General features: G+C 43.0%; 1 protein-coding gene across 2 annotated transcripts in view; it reads left to right on the forward strand.

Moving 5' to 3' along the window:
• Positions 1 to 13,898, forward strand: part of CCDC157 (coiled-coil domain containing 157) — a 49,710-nt gene that overhangs the window by 1,358 nt on the left and 34,454 nt on the right. Inside the window, exons 2-3 of one of the 2 annotated variants that reach the window (XM_073630906.1) lie at positions 5,010 to 5,268; positions 9,285 to 9,469. In XM_073630906.1, the coding sequence (XP_073487007.1) occupies positions 5,021 to 5,268; positions 9,285 to 9,469 (433 nt within the window). In that variant the 5' untranslated portion in view covers positions 5,010 to 5,020. The remainder of the gene's footprint in view (positions 1 to 5,009; positions 5,269 to 9,284; positions 9,470 to 13,898) is intronic. The other variant, XM_073630898.1, reaches the window with a different exon arrangement.

Consider the following 13,898-nt stretch of genomic DNA (forward strand, 5'->3'; position numbering starts at 1 on the left):
TGATGTGAGCTGTAAATTGCCTCCAGCATTGGTACTGTTTTTTTCTTGCTGAAGGCTGCCATTTTGCTGAAGCTCAGAGCCCCTAATCAGTAGTAAATCATAAAGCGGAACTAAACCCATTTATTTAACAGTTACAAAAAAACAGTTCCATTCCTGGAATGCCAGGATTGCTAACTGTCACATTTGCATGTGTCCTTAAAGTGGGGTTCCACCAAAAAAAAAAAAAAACTACATGCGCAGTATTTCCTTACCGAGGATGGTGGCTGCAGCAGCCGAGAGCCAAAGGCTCCCTGGACAGGTAAGTGTCCATATATGAAAAGTCAGCAGCTGCAGTATTTGTAGCTGCTGGCTTTTAATATTTTTTTTCAGTGGACCTCCGCTTTAAAGTGGTTTTAAACCCTTTTTGGGACTTCTACCTATAGGTAAGCCTATAATAAGGCTTACCTATAGGTAGTGGAAATATCTCCTAAACATGCGCTGTTTAGGAGATATTTCACTTGTAGTGATAAAGTGAATGGCGCATGCGCGGGGAAGAAACGAAACTCCGTGCCGTTTCTTCCCTAGCATGTGCCGTTACTGTACGCATGCGCGGGAGTGACGTCACGTGGCTCCGGCGAATCACAGAGCCGGAGTCTGCAGCCCGGAATGAAGAGGGGTTTGAAGATGGACGCTGCCTACACAGGGGACATCGCTGGATTCTTTTGCAGGTAAGTGTCACATAAAGGGCTAGTATGCGATGCATACTAGCCCATTATGCTTTTAATTTGCAGGCTATACAGGGAGCAAAAGAGGAAGTAAAACCCATCAGGGTTTACTTCCTCTTTAAAGCAGAGTTCCACCCAAAAGTGAAACCTCCACTTATCTGCTTCCTCCCCCACTCTGGTGCCACATTTGGCACCTTTCAGGGGGGAGGGGGAACAGGTACCTGTTTTCGACAGGTACCCTTCCCCACTTCCAGAGAGACTGCGCTGCTGCACTTCAGAAGCTCAGCCCCCTCCTCCACCGCCAGGCTAGTTAGAAAGCGCAGCGCACTTCACCCATGCGCAGTAGGGAACCAGCTGTCAAGCTGAAAGGGTTCACTGCCAGTTTCCCTTACCATGAATGGCGGTAGCAGGACCCAAGAGCCAATCCAAAAATCGTCTGGGGTGCCGACATTGCAGGAACCCTGGACAGGCAAGTGTCCTAATATTAAAAGTCAGCAGCTACAGTATTTGTAGCTGCTGACTTTTAATTTTTTTGATGTCGAACCATCAAATGGCTGGTGTCATAACTAATCACATGTGCAGCACCATGGCAGTTGAAGATCAAACAGCTTCCTTGGGTGTAAAGGATAGGAGGGTTTAATTCCGATTTAAGGCTGTCAGCAGATCAGCCTTTACAATCTTGGCTGTGCCTAAAATAGAGAGCAACTGAGCATGTGCAGAGCAGAGTGAGACAGTGTATTACTGAACTTTAAACAGTATAGACACTTATTTGTAATGTTTTACAAAGCAATACCCGCAAAAGGGGTCAACCTGATGTGATCTAGCAGGACTTCATTTTCTGACTAAGGTTATACTTTAACCACTTCCCCAGGTGGACATCATATGACGTCATGAACTTTGAGTGAAGATATCTGAATGATGTCTGCAGCTACAGGCATCATCCTGATATCTTTTTTTTCAGCAGGAGATTCCCTACAGTGTAAAAGCCATCTTAGTGGCTCTTTAGCCGCTTGATTGCTTTTACAGGCGGCGGGAGGGGACATCCCTCTCTCCCTTCCACCCTCCTGTGCTTTGGAGCCGGAGAATGAATTCACCAGCGGCAGCAGTTTGCCATAGAGCTTGTCCTGGATCAGATTTCCTCAGCAATCTCTATGACCCTTGGAGGCCGGAAGTGATGTCATGGCATCCCTTCCGGCTGTGGCAGATGTAAACACTGCCGTTTTTTTTTTTTTGGTGGAACGCCTGAGATCGATTTTTTTTTTATCTCTGGCTTTCCAGCATAGAGGAGAGATGTGGGGACTTATAGACCCCAGATCTCTCCGTAAAGAGGACCTGTCATGCCCTATTCCTATTACAAGGGATGTGTACATTCCTTGTAACAGGAAGAAAAGTGATAAAAAAAATAAAAAATTTAAGGGAAAGTGTAAAAATAAAATAAACAATAAAAACATTTTTTTTAAAGCACCCCCAATCCCTAATGCTCACACACAGAAGCGAACGCATACATAGGTTGTGCCCGCATATGTAAACGACGTTTAAACCACACATGTGAGGTATCGCTGCAATCGTTAGAGCGAGAGCAATGCTAGCGCAAGACCTCCTTTGTAGCCTGTAAAAATGTTTAAAGCATCACCTATAGAGATTTTTAAGTACTAAAGTTTGGTGCCATTCCACGAGTGTGTGCAGTTTTAAAGTGTGACATGTTTAGTATCTATTTACTCGGTGTAACATCTTCTTTTATGTCTTACCAAAAAATCAGGTTATCTATTGTGTTTTGTTGCATTAAAATTAATTATGTTTGAAAAATTGCTGCGCAAATACCATGTGACATAAAAAATTGCAATGCCCACAATTGTATTCTCTAGTGTCTCTGCTAAAAATAAATAAATATATATATATATATATATATATATATATATATATATATATATATATATATATATATATATATATATATAATGTTTGGGGGTTCTGAGTAATTTTCTAGCAAAAAAATTATGATTTTCACATGTAGGAGAGAAATGCCAGAATTGGCTTGGATGGCAAGTGGTTACATATTTTTTTTTAAGATGATTTTCAGTCAATTTAAATCTGCGGCTTTCATTAAAGCTGAATTAAACCAATCAATTTAACTTTAACATTTACATTCCTGGCATTCCGTGATTGATAACTGTGACATTTGCTTTTACTCTCAAGTGAACTGTCAAGAAATCAAATGGCTGCATTTCCTGTCTCTCAATAGCTCCTGCATTGTCACCCTGTTATACTGAGTGTCTCCCAGTGAACTGTGGAAACACTATAAGCATCTAAATAACATCCTGATAGTGCAGATCTGGGTGTGTAATTTAAATGTATTTATTACACATTCAGTGTACAACATACAGCATTACAGTTGTGATGATGTTTGCTGGCTTCATTATTTTTAGGGCTTGTTCACACCATTTGCAGTGACCTGCATTTTTCTGCACTTAATAAACACAGGTCACCACTATGGAACATAAAAATAAATTGTTTTCTATGTGTCCCGTTCACACTGTTGGTGTGATCTGCAGCTCGGAAAAATGCCGCAGGTCTGCATATTTCTGCACTGTACTGGATGGCTCTGCATGTGACCACACAACGGTGCAAGGCACTGTGCTGCTGCGCAGTGGCATGAATTAAGTTGTAAAAAAAACAAGCAGTGCGATGCGCTAAAACGCACATCGTAGTGCTCCCTGCTGAGGCTGCCATTGCACTAATCTGCACAGTAAAACATTGTGTTTTAATGTGCCGGTGTTCCATCAGATTAGGCTACCCGTCAAAACTTGTAACAGAAGTGATTTTCCGTCACGGCCATCTTGTTACCCCCCGCACTCAGCCGCAGTAAGCCTGCAGTCTGAAGTCGCCAAACAGACATCTTTTTACACCCACCAAAGTCTTGCATTTCACGCTTATTTTTAGCACTAAACTGAGGTTAAATAGTGAAATACAGTTTTTAGAAATCCGTGACACTGTTTTGATGGTAAATTTTAAAAGCAGCGGTCTTCTGTCAGATCAGCAAACGTGTGATATCAGCAGGCTTGCCGCTGCTTTTAAAAGTCAACATCAAAACAGTGTCACGGATTTCTAAATACTGTATTTCACCATAAAAGCTCAGTTTCGTGGTAAAAATAAGTGTGAAGTGCAAGACTTCGGAGGGTGAAAAAAAGATGTCTGCTTGGTGAATTCAGACTGTAGGCTTAGTGTGGCCGAGTGTGGGGTGTACCAAGATGGGTGTGACAGAATGTCACTTCCGTTACGAAATCTGACAGGTCGCCTAATATGACGGAACACAGGCAAGTGTGAGCCTTATGTACACACGATCGGACTTTCCGTCAACAAAACCATGGATTTTTGTTCGAAGGATGTTGGCTCCAACTTGTTTTGCATGCACACGGTCACACAAATGTTGGCCAACAATTACGAACCTAGTGACGTATCTCCATTACGAATGCTAGTTATATCTCTGGCTCGTACTTGATTATGAACATGCGTGGACTTTTGTGCGACAGACTTGTGTACACAACAAACATTAGTTGGCAGAAAATTTGAGAACCTTCAAACTAACATTTGTTGAGGGAAAGTCCAACAACAAATGTTTGATGGAGCATACACACAGTCGGACTTTCCGCCAACAAGCTCACATCCGACATTTGTTGTCGGAAAATCCGATCGTATGTACGGGGCATGACAGTTGTGCTCCAAGCATCAGATAACATAAGTAGCTGCTGAAGTTGGAGATTATATAGCTAGCTTCAAACACTGCAAAAAAAAAGTCACTCAGCCATGAGCTACAAAGAAATTGTTGCAACATAGATCTTTCTCTGATTGCAGTTCATTTATGCCTAGCTATAATAAAGGCGAAGCAATTGTAACTGCTACACATTGCTTACAATTAGCATTGAAGTATATCAGTTAGGGAAGACACATGGGGAGCTGCCATTACTAATTCTTTTTATTACCTGGGTGTTAAGCTAACCCTCCACCTTCAGTACTAAAAGGCAAAATAATTATGCAGATCAAGAAAATAATGGGAAAGTCAGAAACTCTTATCTGTATACTTATTCTGGGTGAATGACTCAAAGTATTGAAAAAAGAGGGTCAGAATGACAGTCAGGCAACTGGCATTTTAAAGAGGAGAGATCAGTAATGGTAGCCTCCATGTTTTCTTATGACAGGTTTCCTACAAGATCTGTGGCTGTCATGGAGGTAAGAATGTAATAAATAGTAGAATTATGTCTTCTATCCTTTTTATGTTAGTTTTCTTATTGCATTGTGTTTACTTAGGTATCAGAAATATGGGTTGTATGTTGGGAGATCGTACATGTATGGAAAGCCTGCGGAAGGACATCACTGATCTTCAGGGTACCGTGATTGATGTTTTCTCAAGAGTGGGTGCTGTTCGTGTGCCCTCTTGGAAATTCCCAGATAAAATGTCCTGTGATCTAGACCTGGTACAGTTGCTGGATAGATATGACTATGTGGAGAATGATCCAGAGATCACACAGGTTTCACATATGGTGTTACTGGAACTTGTGATTGACAGGTATGGTAAATTTATGTAGTTCTGCAATACCTATTGAGAATGCCAAATAGAGAGTTTTTTTTTATATAATATACATACATTTACTCTAAAAAATGAAAGTATAACTAACGACAAAACTTTTTAATTTTTTCATGCAATTTTCTTATCACACGTGTGGGCATTAAGAGGAGATATTCCTCACATTGGAAAGATATCTTCTCACTTTCTGTTGAGTCTAAAAAAAATGGAAGCGGTCTTTTTTTTTTTTTTTTTAAGTAATCTTTATGTATTCTATCTGTAAAAACAATACATAAGAAATAGAGACAGGAAACCCTAAAAAAAGGCAAAAGAAAGTTATCCATTGGATAACAGGTCCATCAAGAGCCCAACTTGATACATGTAAAGGAGTCCAACTGACCATCTGACATAAGGAACATAAGGGCATATCATCTGCAAGCGTAGTATTAATATAGATAAAACCACACACTTTGAATTGCCATATTCCTATCAACAAATCCCGAGATCAATTAACACCCATCCATATATATTTGTAACATAGGGGGTAATATCGGGGATAACCAATCTAACAGGGAAGGTCATAAGAGCACGACCAGAGAATGAAAAAAGAATAGGGGGGGGGGAGATGGAGAAAGGGGAACAAAGTAAAGAGGTAACAGAGAACAGCACTCTAGTATAAATACTTATAAGTATACAATAGAACACTCCTTGGATCTGATCCATTAACTCTTAAACTGCCAATCAGCAACAAAGTCCATCGTTCCAGAAGTTGTTGGTTGAGAATTCCGTGGGAATGTACTAGTGTAGTGAATCCACGTAGCCCAAATACTGTAAAACTTGTCATGTCTACCTTTGCATGTTGCCATCCATTCCTCCGCAGTCATAATATTGTTTACTAAGAGTATCCAATCCTCCCTACTAGGAATTTGAGCTGATTTCCAGTGAACTGGATTTAATTGTCTAGCCGCATTCAGAAGATGGGGTAGTACTGATTTACGGTAATGGCTAGGAGGGATAGTAGGGACATGCAACAAAAGCTCCAACGGGGAGTCGGGTAGTTCAAGATCTAAAATTACTCTGACCGGAGTTCTGACATCTTGCCAATAGGGTCTATGCTTGGGGCATTCCCACCACACATGCAAGAATGTGTCCCGATGTCCACAACCCCTCCAGCAAGCATCAGTCAGTGTTGAGTAGATTCTAGCAAGTTTGGAGGGGACCCTATACCAGTGAGTCAGTAATTTGAACCCCCACTCTTGCATTTTCATATCTACAGAGCTGAAATGTGTAAACCGATATAAATGGTCAAGTTGTAGCTCGGTGAATTCGCATTGCAGGTCTTTCTCCCATTCGCTTATGTAAAGGGGTTTCCACCTTGGCTCTAATGACTGCAACATCCCATATAACACAGAGATAGAGTGTGGTATCATAGAGGTGGACATAGGGAGCTAAGAGCCAAGGGGTTTCCCCCTTGGCTCTCACCATCTCGCCATCAGAGGCCCATGAGCGAAAGAAGGAAAGGTGTTCCCCCGGCGTAAACCAGGGGAAGCTCCCCAATGGATCCAGAAGCGAGACTGAGGGGGCAAGCCGTCCCATGCCATTTAAAGCATCCCACACCTTAAGAGTGTTGGATAGTAACGGGGGAGGTATATTCAGACCACCCCCGATGCTCCCTGGGTACCCAAGGCGACCAAGCCAAATTCCATGTCATATATATCTCAAGGAACAGACTGTTAATGGTCGAGAAGAAAGATATGGGTAAAGAAATTGGCACCATTTGCAAATAGAAGAGGATCCTTGGTAGCACATTCATTTTTAGCTCATTGACTCAGCTCATCCACAAGAATGTTGACCTGTCCCATTTTTATAAATCCGCCCTTATGGTAGAGAGTACTGGAGTATAGTTAGTGGTAAATAATTGAGAGCAATGAGGTGGAAGGTGGATACCTAAGTATTTCAAGGAGGTACTGCACCATGAAAATTAGGATTGCAGCCGTGTTCGTAAGTCCCCAAGAAATATTCAAAGGTAGGATCTCTGACTTATTGTAGTTTATTTTAAAATTTGAGATCTCATTAAAGTTCTGCAATTCTGCCATGATATTGGGAAGGGAAATCAGCGGGACCGAGATATAGAACAGAACATCATCTGCGTAAATGGACAATTTGTGCTCCACAGACCCTACATTCAGCCACTTAATATTGGGATTTAAGCGTATCCTTTTCAGCATAGGTTCAAGGGACAGTGCAAATATTAGGGGGGGGGAGTGGACATCCCTGCCTCATTCCATTACAAATGGGGCACGAGTCAGAGAGTACTCCATTCAGTCTGACTCGGGCCTCTGTGGAGCCATAAAGAGATGCCATCCAGGCGAGCATGTTGGGGCCGAGACCCAATTTAGTCAGAACCGCCCGTAAGAATGTCCAGTCCACCCTGTCAAACGCCTTTTCAGCATCTGTGGAGGAAGAAGTCTTTACCTTTCTTCTACTCTATCCCAAAAAATGGTTTGCCTTTTGTTACACTTTGAGATAGATTTACTAAGGGCGAAAAGACTGTTCTGACTGTTGAACTTTGCAAGGGAATTTTCCCCAGAGCTTAATGAAGGAGGTGAAGCTTGTCTGACTTCCATCATCCAATCATGTGCAAGCACAATTGCTGTTTTTTTAAGTCCTTGCACGTGATTGTGTGTTCTTTGCAAAGTAAAATTTCACCACATTCACTAAGTTCTGGGGCAATTTCCCTTGCAAAGTAAACAGCCTAATTGCCCTTAGTAAATCAACCCCTTTAATTTAAAACCTTTTCTTCATTTTGGATAGAGCTGTCAGACTTTTTTAGCCATCTGTGTCTCATTCAAGAGATTTATTTTTACTTCTCCTGCAGAAGGCTAGGTTCACATCTATGTGGCTCTGCGAGCTGCATTTGTGTGGGCAGTTTTACGCAGGAAAAAAGTTCCTGCACCATTTTTTAAAACACACGCACAGGGTAATGGCATGGTGCTTTTACACCGTGCAATTTCCTGCAACTGAAAACACGCTGCGTTTTTAGATGCATGGAGGTGCCATTAAAACCCCTTTCACGCTGGGGTGTTTTTCAAGCGTTTTCAAGGCTCTTTAGCGTTAAAAAAAGCGCCTGTAAAGTACCTGAAAGAAGCCTCATCTGCAATCCCAATGTGAAAGCCCAAGTGCTTTCACACTGGGGCGCTGCTCTGGCAGGGCGTCAAAAAAAGTCCTGCAAGCAGCTTCTTTGCAGCGCTTTCATGTTTTTGCTACCGGGCTGGGTGCGCTGATGGCCCGAGCCCTTTCAAATGCCAGCGCCCGAAAAACGCCTGAAAAACCCCCCAGGGTCTTAAGCAGTGCTTTACCAGCGTTTATCGGGTGCTGGCAGTGTGAAAGGGCTCGGGCTTTCACATTGGGATTGCAGATGAGGCTTCTTTCAGGCGCTTTACAGGCGCTTTTTTTAACGCTAAAGCACCTGAAAAACGCCTGAAAAACGCCCCAGTGTGAAAGGGGTCTAAGAATGGGTTTACACACTGTCCCGCACCCGCAACCACCTGTATAAGTGTGAACCTAGGCTTAGACACAATAGGAAGTGAATCTTTTCAAAGTGAAGTGAATCATCAGTTGTCATCAGAACAGATGTCCCCATTTGAACATTTCTCCCCGTCTCCTGTTCTGAAGAAAACTCAGAATTTTGGATTTCCTATCATAGATCAAATAAAGGTCAGAAAGGGACCATCTGAAGTTCAAATGTACCTGTCAATGAATTCTGAATGATCTCAGAAGTGTTTGAAACTGATGTCATAGATACAAGCCCAAGGTCCTAAACATGTTAATTTGGAACCAGGTTTGGTAAAATATAAAATAATGTCAGTCAAGTGACCCTCAGCCCAGCCCAACTGTACAACCCAACTGTACAGCCACATCAATATATATAGGTGAAATGTCATGCTGTATTCTTACCTGCTTACCTTTGACATTATTTAAACATTTCCTGCTTGACAATTATCTTCCTATATGCCCAGGCTGCTTCTCCTGCTTCAGAGTTTTGAAATTTACACAGAGTTAAAAAACAATGAAGGTCGGTTCACTCCAGCCCGTAGTCCTGGACCCTCTATGTCCATTGGGCTGACAGTTCGGAAATATTGGAGCTGCATGGTGAAACTAGGAAGTGTATTCCAAAAGCCACAAAGTGGAAAGGTAAACATGGGTAACTATTGCTTTTATTTTATGTTCAGTTATTTTTTACATTTATTTTAGATTCAAATATGTTTTTATTATGTTTAACAAAATAGAAAAACATAGATAATAACGGAATGTTCATTACAGAAAATTGTACGGCGTAAGTCACGTATCCAGTGCGTGTTAAAACATAAGCCTAAGTGAAGTACCATCATACAGGTATCTTGCAATATCAACAGGCTAAGACCTTTACGTCTTGAAAAAAAAAAACGTATTAAATTTGAGAAATAAAACATTCAGATTTGGGGTGAGAAGACTTAAAAATAGAAAAAAGAAAGAGTGGAGGAAGGGGAGAAAGTTCAGATATAGAGCAGGGGGAGAGAGGATCAGAAGGGAATTGAGCAAACCTTGGTGAAGCAAACCTGTGGGATGGAATGAGGAAGTGTTTTCGTGTTGGCTATGGGGTGCCAGCATATTTTTGAAAGAGTCCGAGGTAGAAAAGTCAATTCAAATGAGCCATAGGACCTTAGATTTTTCATGTGTCATTGTCCAGGGCTAGCATCTCTTCCATATGCATGATGTCATTGACCATTGAGACCCACAAAGACAAAGGAGGTGCGGTAATTGTTTTCCAGAAAAGAGGGTTAAGATGTCTGGCGGCTGACAGAATAATGCGCAATAAATTGTGTTTTTGGGAGGCTATGGAGCCTGGAAGCATGGATAATAAAGCTATCTCCGGAGGGGTGCCAGTGGCCAATCGTAGATGCTGCTATGTATGGTAAAAAGCTGTGACCAGAGGGGTTGTATTCCGGTACAGCTCCACCAAATGTGTAAATAGCTTCCCTCAGCCGAACCACATCTCCAACATGTAGGAGAGACTGATAGAAATATTTTATGTAGAGATTGAGGGTCCCTGTACCATCTGGAGAGGAGTTTAAAGTTTTTTTTCCTGTGTATAGCAGGATATGGAGGATTTGTGCGTGAAGTGGAACGACTTTTGCCAGTCAACTAAAGAGAGCTCCCTTCCCAAGTCCGTGGACCACCTCCTGGTGTAAAAGGGGGGTTGATCGTGTAGCAGTGAGTGTTGTAATTTGTAGATAGAGAGCAAATGTCTGGGTGTTTCTGAGAGAGAGCACAGCTGTTCATAGCCTGTCAAGGTTCTATGAATTTGGGAGGAGCAGAATAGTTCAGAGCAGAAGGAGGATATATGAAGGGCCGCAAGCCAGTTACCATGATCCCTTGGCACAACAGGGGTACCTGAGGTGGGATTTACAAATTAGCCTGCTACAGACCAGGTAGAGCATGAGTATGGGCCTACCACATTGGATCCCATACCCTGAGGTAGCGTGGGGTGGTCAAACAATGACGTGAGGAGTCTGTGAATAGAAGCAATGACAGCCCTTTTTTGTACCATAAATGTAAGGCAGCGGTGGTTAATGGGGAGGAGGAGGAAAGTAGGTGCAGCTTCTGCCTGTAGCCCCATAGGAGGGCCCATAGGTCAAAGGTGGAGAGATCTTGTTCTACCATGGTGGATGCTTTAGGGAAGGGGCGAGGGAACCATTCCAATATCCTAGACAATAGGGCCGCCCTATTGTATAGTTCAAAGTCAGGGATGCCCACACCCCCTTGAGTTTTAGGGTGCGTGAGCAATGTGTGGCAGATGCGGGATAGGCCTTGGTGCCAGGTGAAATATATTGACATAGAGCGCAGGGAACTGAAGAAACGTTTGGGGACAGTAATAGGTATCGTCTGAAATAAATAAAGTAGCTTAGGGAGGGTGTCCATTTTGAGTATATTGATGCGACCAAACCAAGGTAGTGAGGATGAATTCCATGTACCGAATTCTTTCCTAAGACGGGTTAGTAAGGGGAGATAATTAAGGGTATAGAGGTCCGATAAGCTGGAGGGAATCATTATCCCTAAATAGGAGATGCCTCTGGAGTTCCATTGGAACGAAAAGTTAGTCCGTACTCGAGCGAGGGTAGTAGGCGATAAAGAGATGTTAAGGGCTTCAATCTTAGACATGTTTAGTTTGAAGTTACTAAATTCCCCGAACCTGTGGAATTCATGCATCAAGGAAGGCAGGGACGTGTGTGGTTGCTGGATGTAGACCAGAAGATCTTCTGCATAAAGCGAAAGTTTGTGGTTAGAGGAAGGTGTCTGAATCCCCACTAAGGAATCGTTTTGCCTAATGGCCCTAGCCAGATGTTGTATTACCAGAACAAAAAGTAGAGGGGACAGAGGGTATCCTCGGCGGGTACCGTTAGAGGTATGAGAAGGTGTGGACAAGGAAACATTAATTATGAAAGACGCAGAGGGCCGGGAGTATAGTGACATAGCCTTTGATACAAAGGTGTTACTGAGGCCTATCTGTTCCACGGAGAGGCGCAAGAACTGCCAAATGACCCGTTCAAACGCCTTCTTTGCGTCAAAGGATAGAAGACGTGCCTTTAAATTGTGTCTCTGAATGTAAGAAATGAGGGGAATGGTTTTAGTGGTGTTGTCCCTGGCCTCTCGGCCAGGGACAAAACCCACCTGGTCCTTATAAATGACTGAGGGTAAAAGGGGTGATAAGCGGTTTGCTGGAACTTTTGAAAAAAGTTTAACGTCTAGGTTAGGAACGCAATCGGCCGATAACTGCTACACTGAGAGGGATCCTTGCCTGGTTTGGAGAGGACAGAGATGTTAGCAGGTAAAAGGTCTTTCAATGGTAGATGGAATCGTCTATAGAATTGAACGCTGCTGAGAGCAACGGGACGAGGGACTGGGCAAATGACTTGTAGAACCTAGGGGAAAACCCGTCTTGGCCTGGACTCTTTCCAGATTTCAGCCTTTTGATGGCACCTAGGTACTCCCCTACTGATAGAGGGTTACGCAGATCAGCTGACTCCTTGGCATCTATCTGTGGCAGGGCTGTCTCTAAAATGTAATCCTCCATGCTGGAGAGATGTGTGACCCCTGTATGGGTTTTTTTAGGCTGCGAGGGCAAGTTGTACAGTTGAGAGTAGTAGCGTTGAAAGGCATCTGATATACCTTGAGTGTTGCTAATCTTTTGTGCAGATGTGTTGGATGGGTCGACGTGGTGTGCGCGGGTGTAGGACCCTCGCTAAGTGTTGCCCGCATTTGTTGGCTAAAGTGTAATGGTGGTTACGTTCCCTGTCCCTAGCTATGAGAGAGTGAGAATCTAGTATACGGAGTAATTCTTGACGCGTGTTAGAGGGGTCTACATATGTTATTGGGTCTGGGTCCTGTTTATGTGCGAGTTCGAGTGTAGCTATAGTGGACAGAAGTCGGGCTATATCATTGGATCTGGGCTTCTTTAGGCGGGAGCCGTGTTGAATGAATGTCCCCCGAATCACACATTTTAAGGTTTCCCATTTAGTAAGGGGGCTGGTTTCGTCAGACCAGTGATCCTGAATAAAGTCACGGATCGTCCGTTCAATCGTTGCTACACATGGAGTGTCTTTCAATAAATTGTCGTTCAAGCGCCATGAAAATGTCTTATGGGACTTAGGGGGGTGTGCCAGGCTTAAGTGTACAGGGGCATGGTCAGACCATAGTAAATTGCCAAGGGATGCCTTAAGTTAAATATCTAGCAAGGATTGGGAGACAAGAAAGTAGTCGATATGACTATAAGAGTTGTGGGCTACAGAGTAACAGCTGTAATCTCTCTCAAAAGGGTGCTGCACTCGCCAGACATCCACTAGTTGAGCGGAATGCAAAAGTGATTTGATGTGTGTAAGAGTGAAGTGGGGGATGGAAGACTTACCTGAGGAAGTGTCCACGGCTGGAGAAAGGGTCACATTGAGGTCTCCACCTAGAATGAAACAGGGACTGCTAAAGGAGAGTAATTTGTTCAGAACCATGGACAGGAAGCTCCCCTGGTCTTGGTTAGGTCCATACACGTTAGCCACTGTAAAAATAGAGGAGTTCGATTTTAATTTGAGAAAAAGAAAACGGCCTAAGGGATCAACAAGGGAGTCTAGAACCTCTGGTTGGAAAGATTTATGAAAGGCTATAGAAAACCACTTTGATTTGGCTTGCGGGTTTGTACTATGATACCACTGATGATAGTAATGATTATTAAGGGTCAAGATGGCTGTGCTCCTAAAGTGGGTGTCCTGCAAGAGTAAAATTTGAGTCCTGGCTTTGTGGAAGTGGTATAATATCTAGCTTCTCTTCTCAGGAGTATTAAAACCCCTGCAGTTAAAGGATGATAAGGTTATATGATCATGTGACATCATAGTAATAGTGAAAAGAGAGGGGGACACAGATTGTCCACAAAATAACTAACACTGAGCTGGATTTGCACCAAGGCTTGCTCAATAGAAGAGAAGGGGAGAGAGGTAAAAGGGAGTGTGAGGGAGACAGTGAGGGCAGAATAGAGAGGGATGAGGAGATGAGAGTAAGGAGGGTGGGCAGGATCTAGCTCCAGTTCAGAAGAGAAATAGGAATTA

The sequence above is a fragment of the Aquarana catesbeiana genome, linkage group LG01, assembly GCF_042186555.1.
Source record: "Aquarana catesbeiana isolate 2022-GZ linkage group LG01, ASM4218655v1, whole genome shotgun sequence".
NCBI lineage: Eukaryota > Metazoa > Chordata > Amphibia > Anura > Ranidae > Aquarana > Aquarana catesbeiana.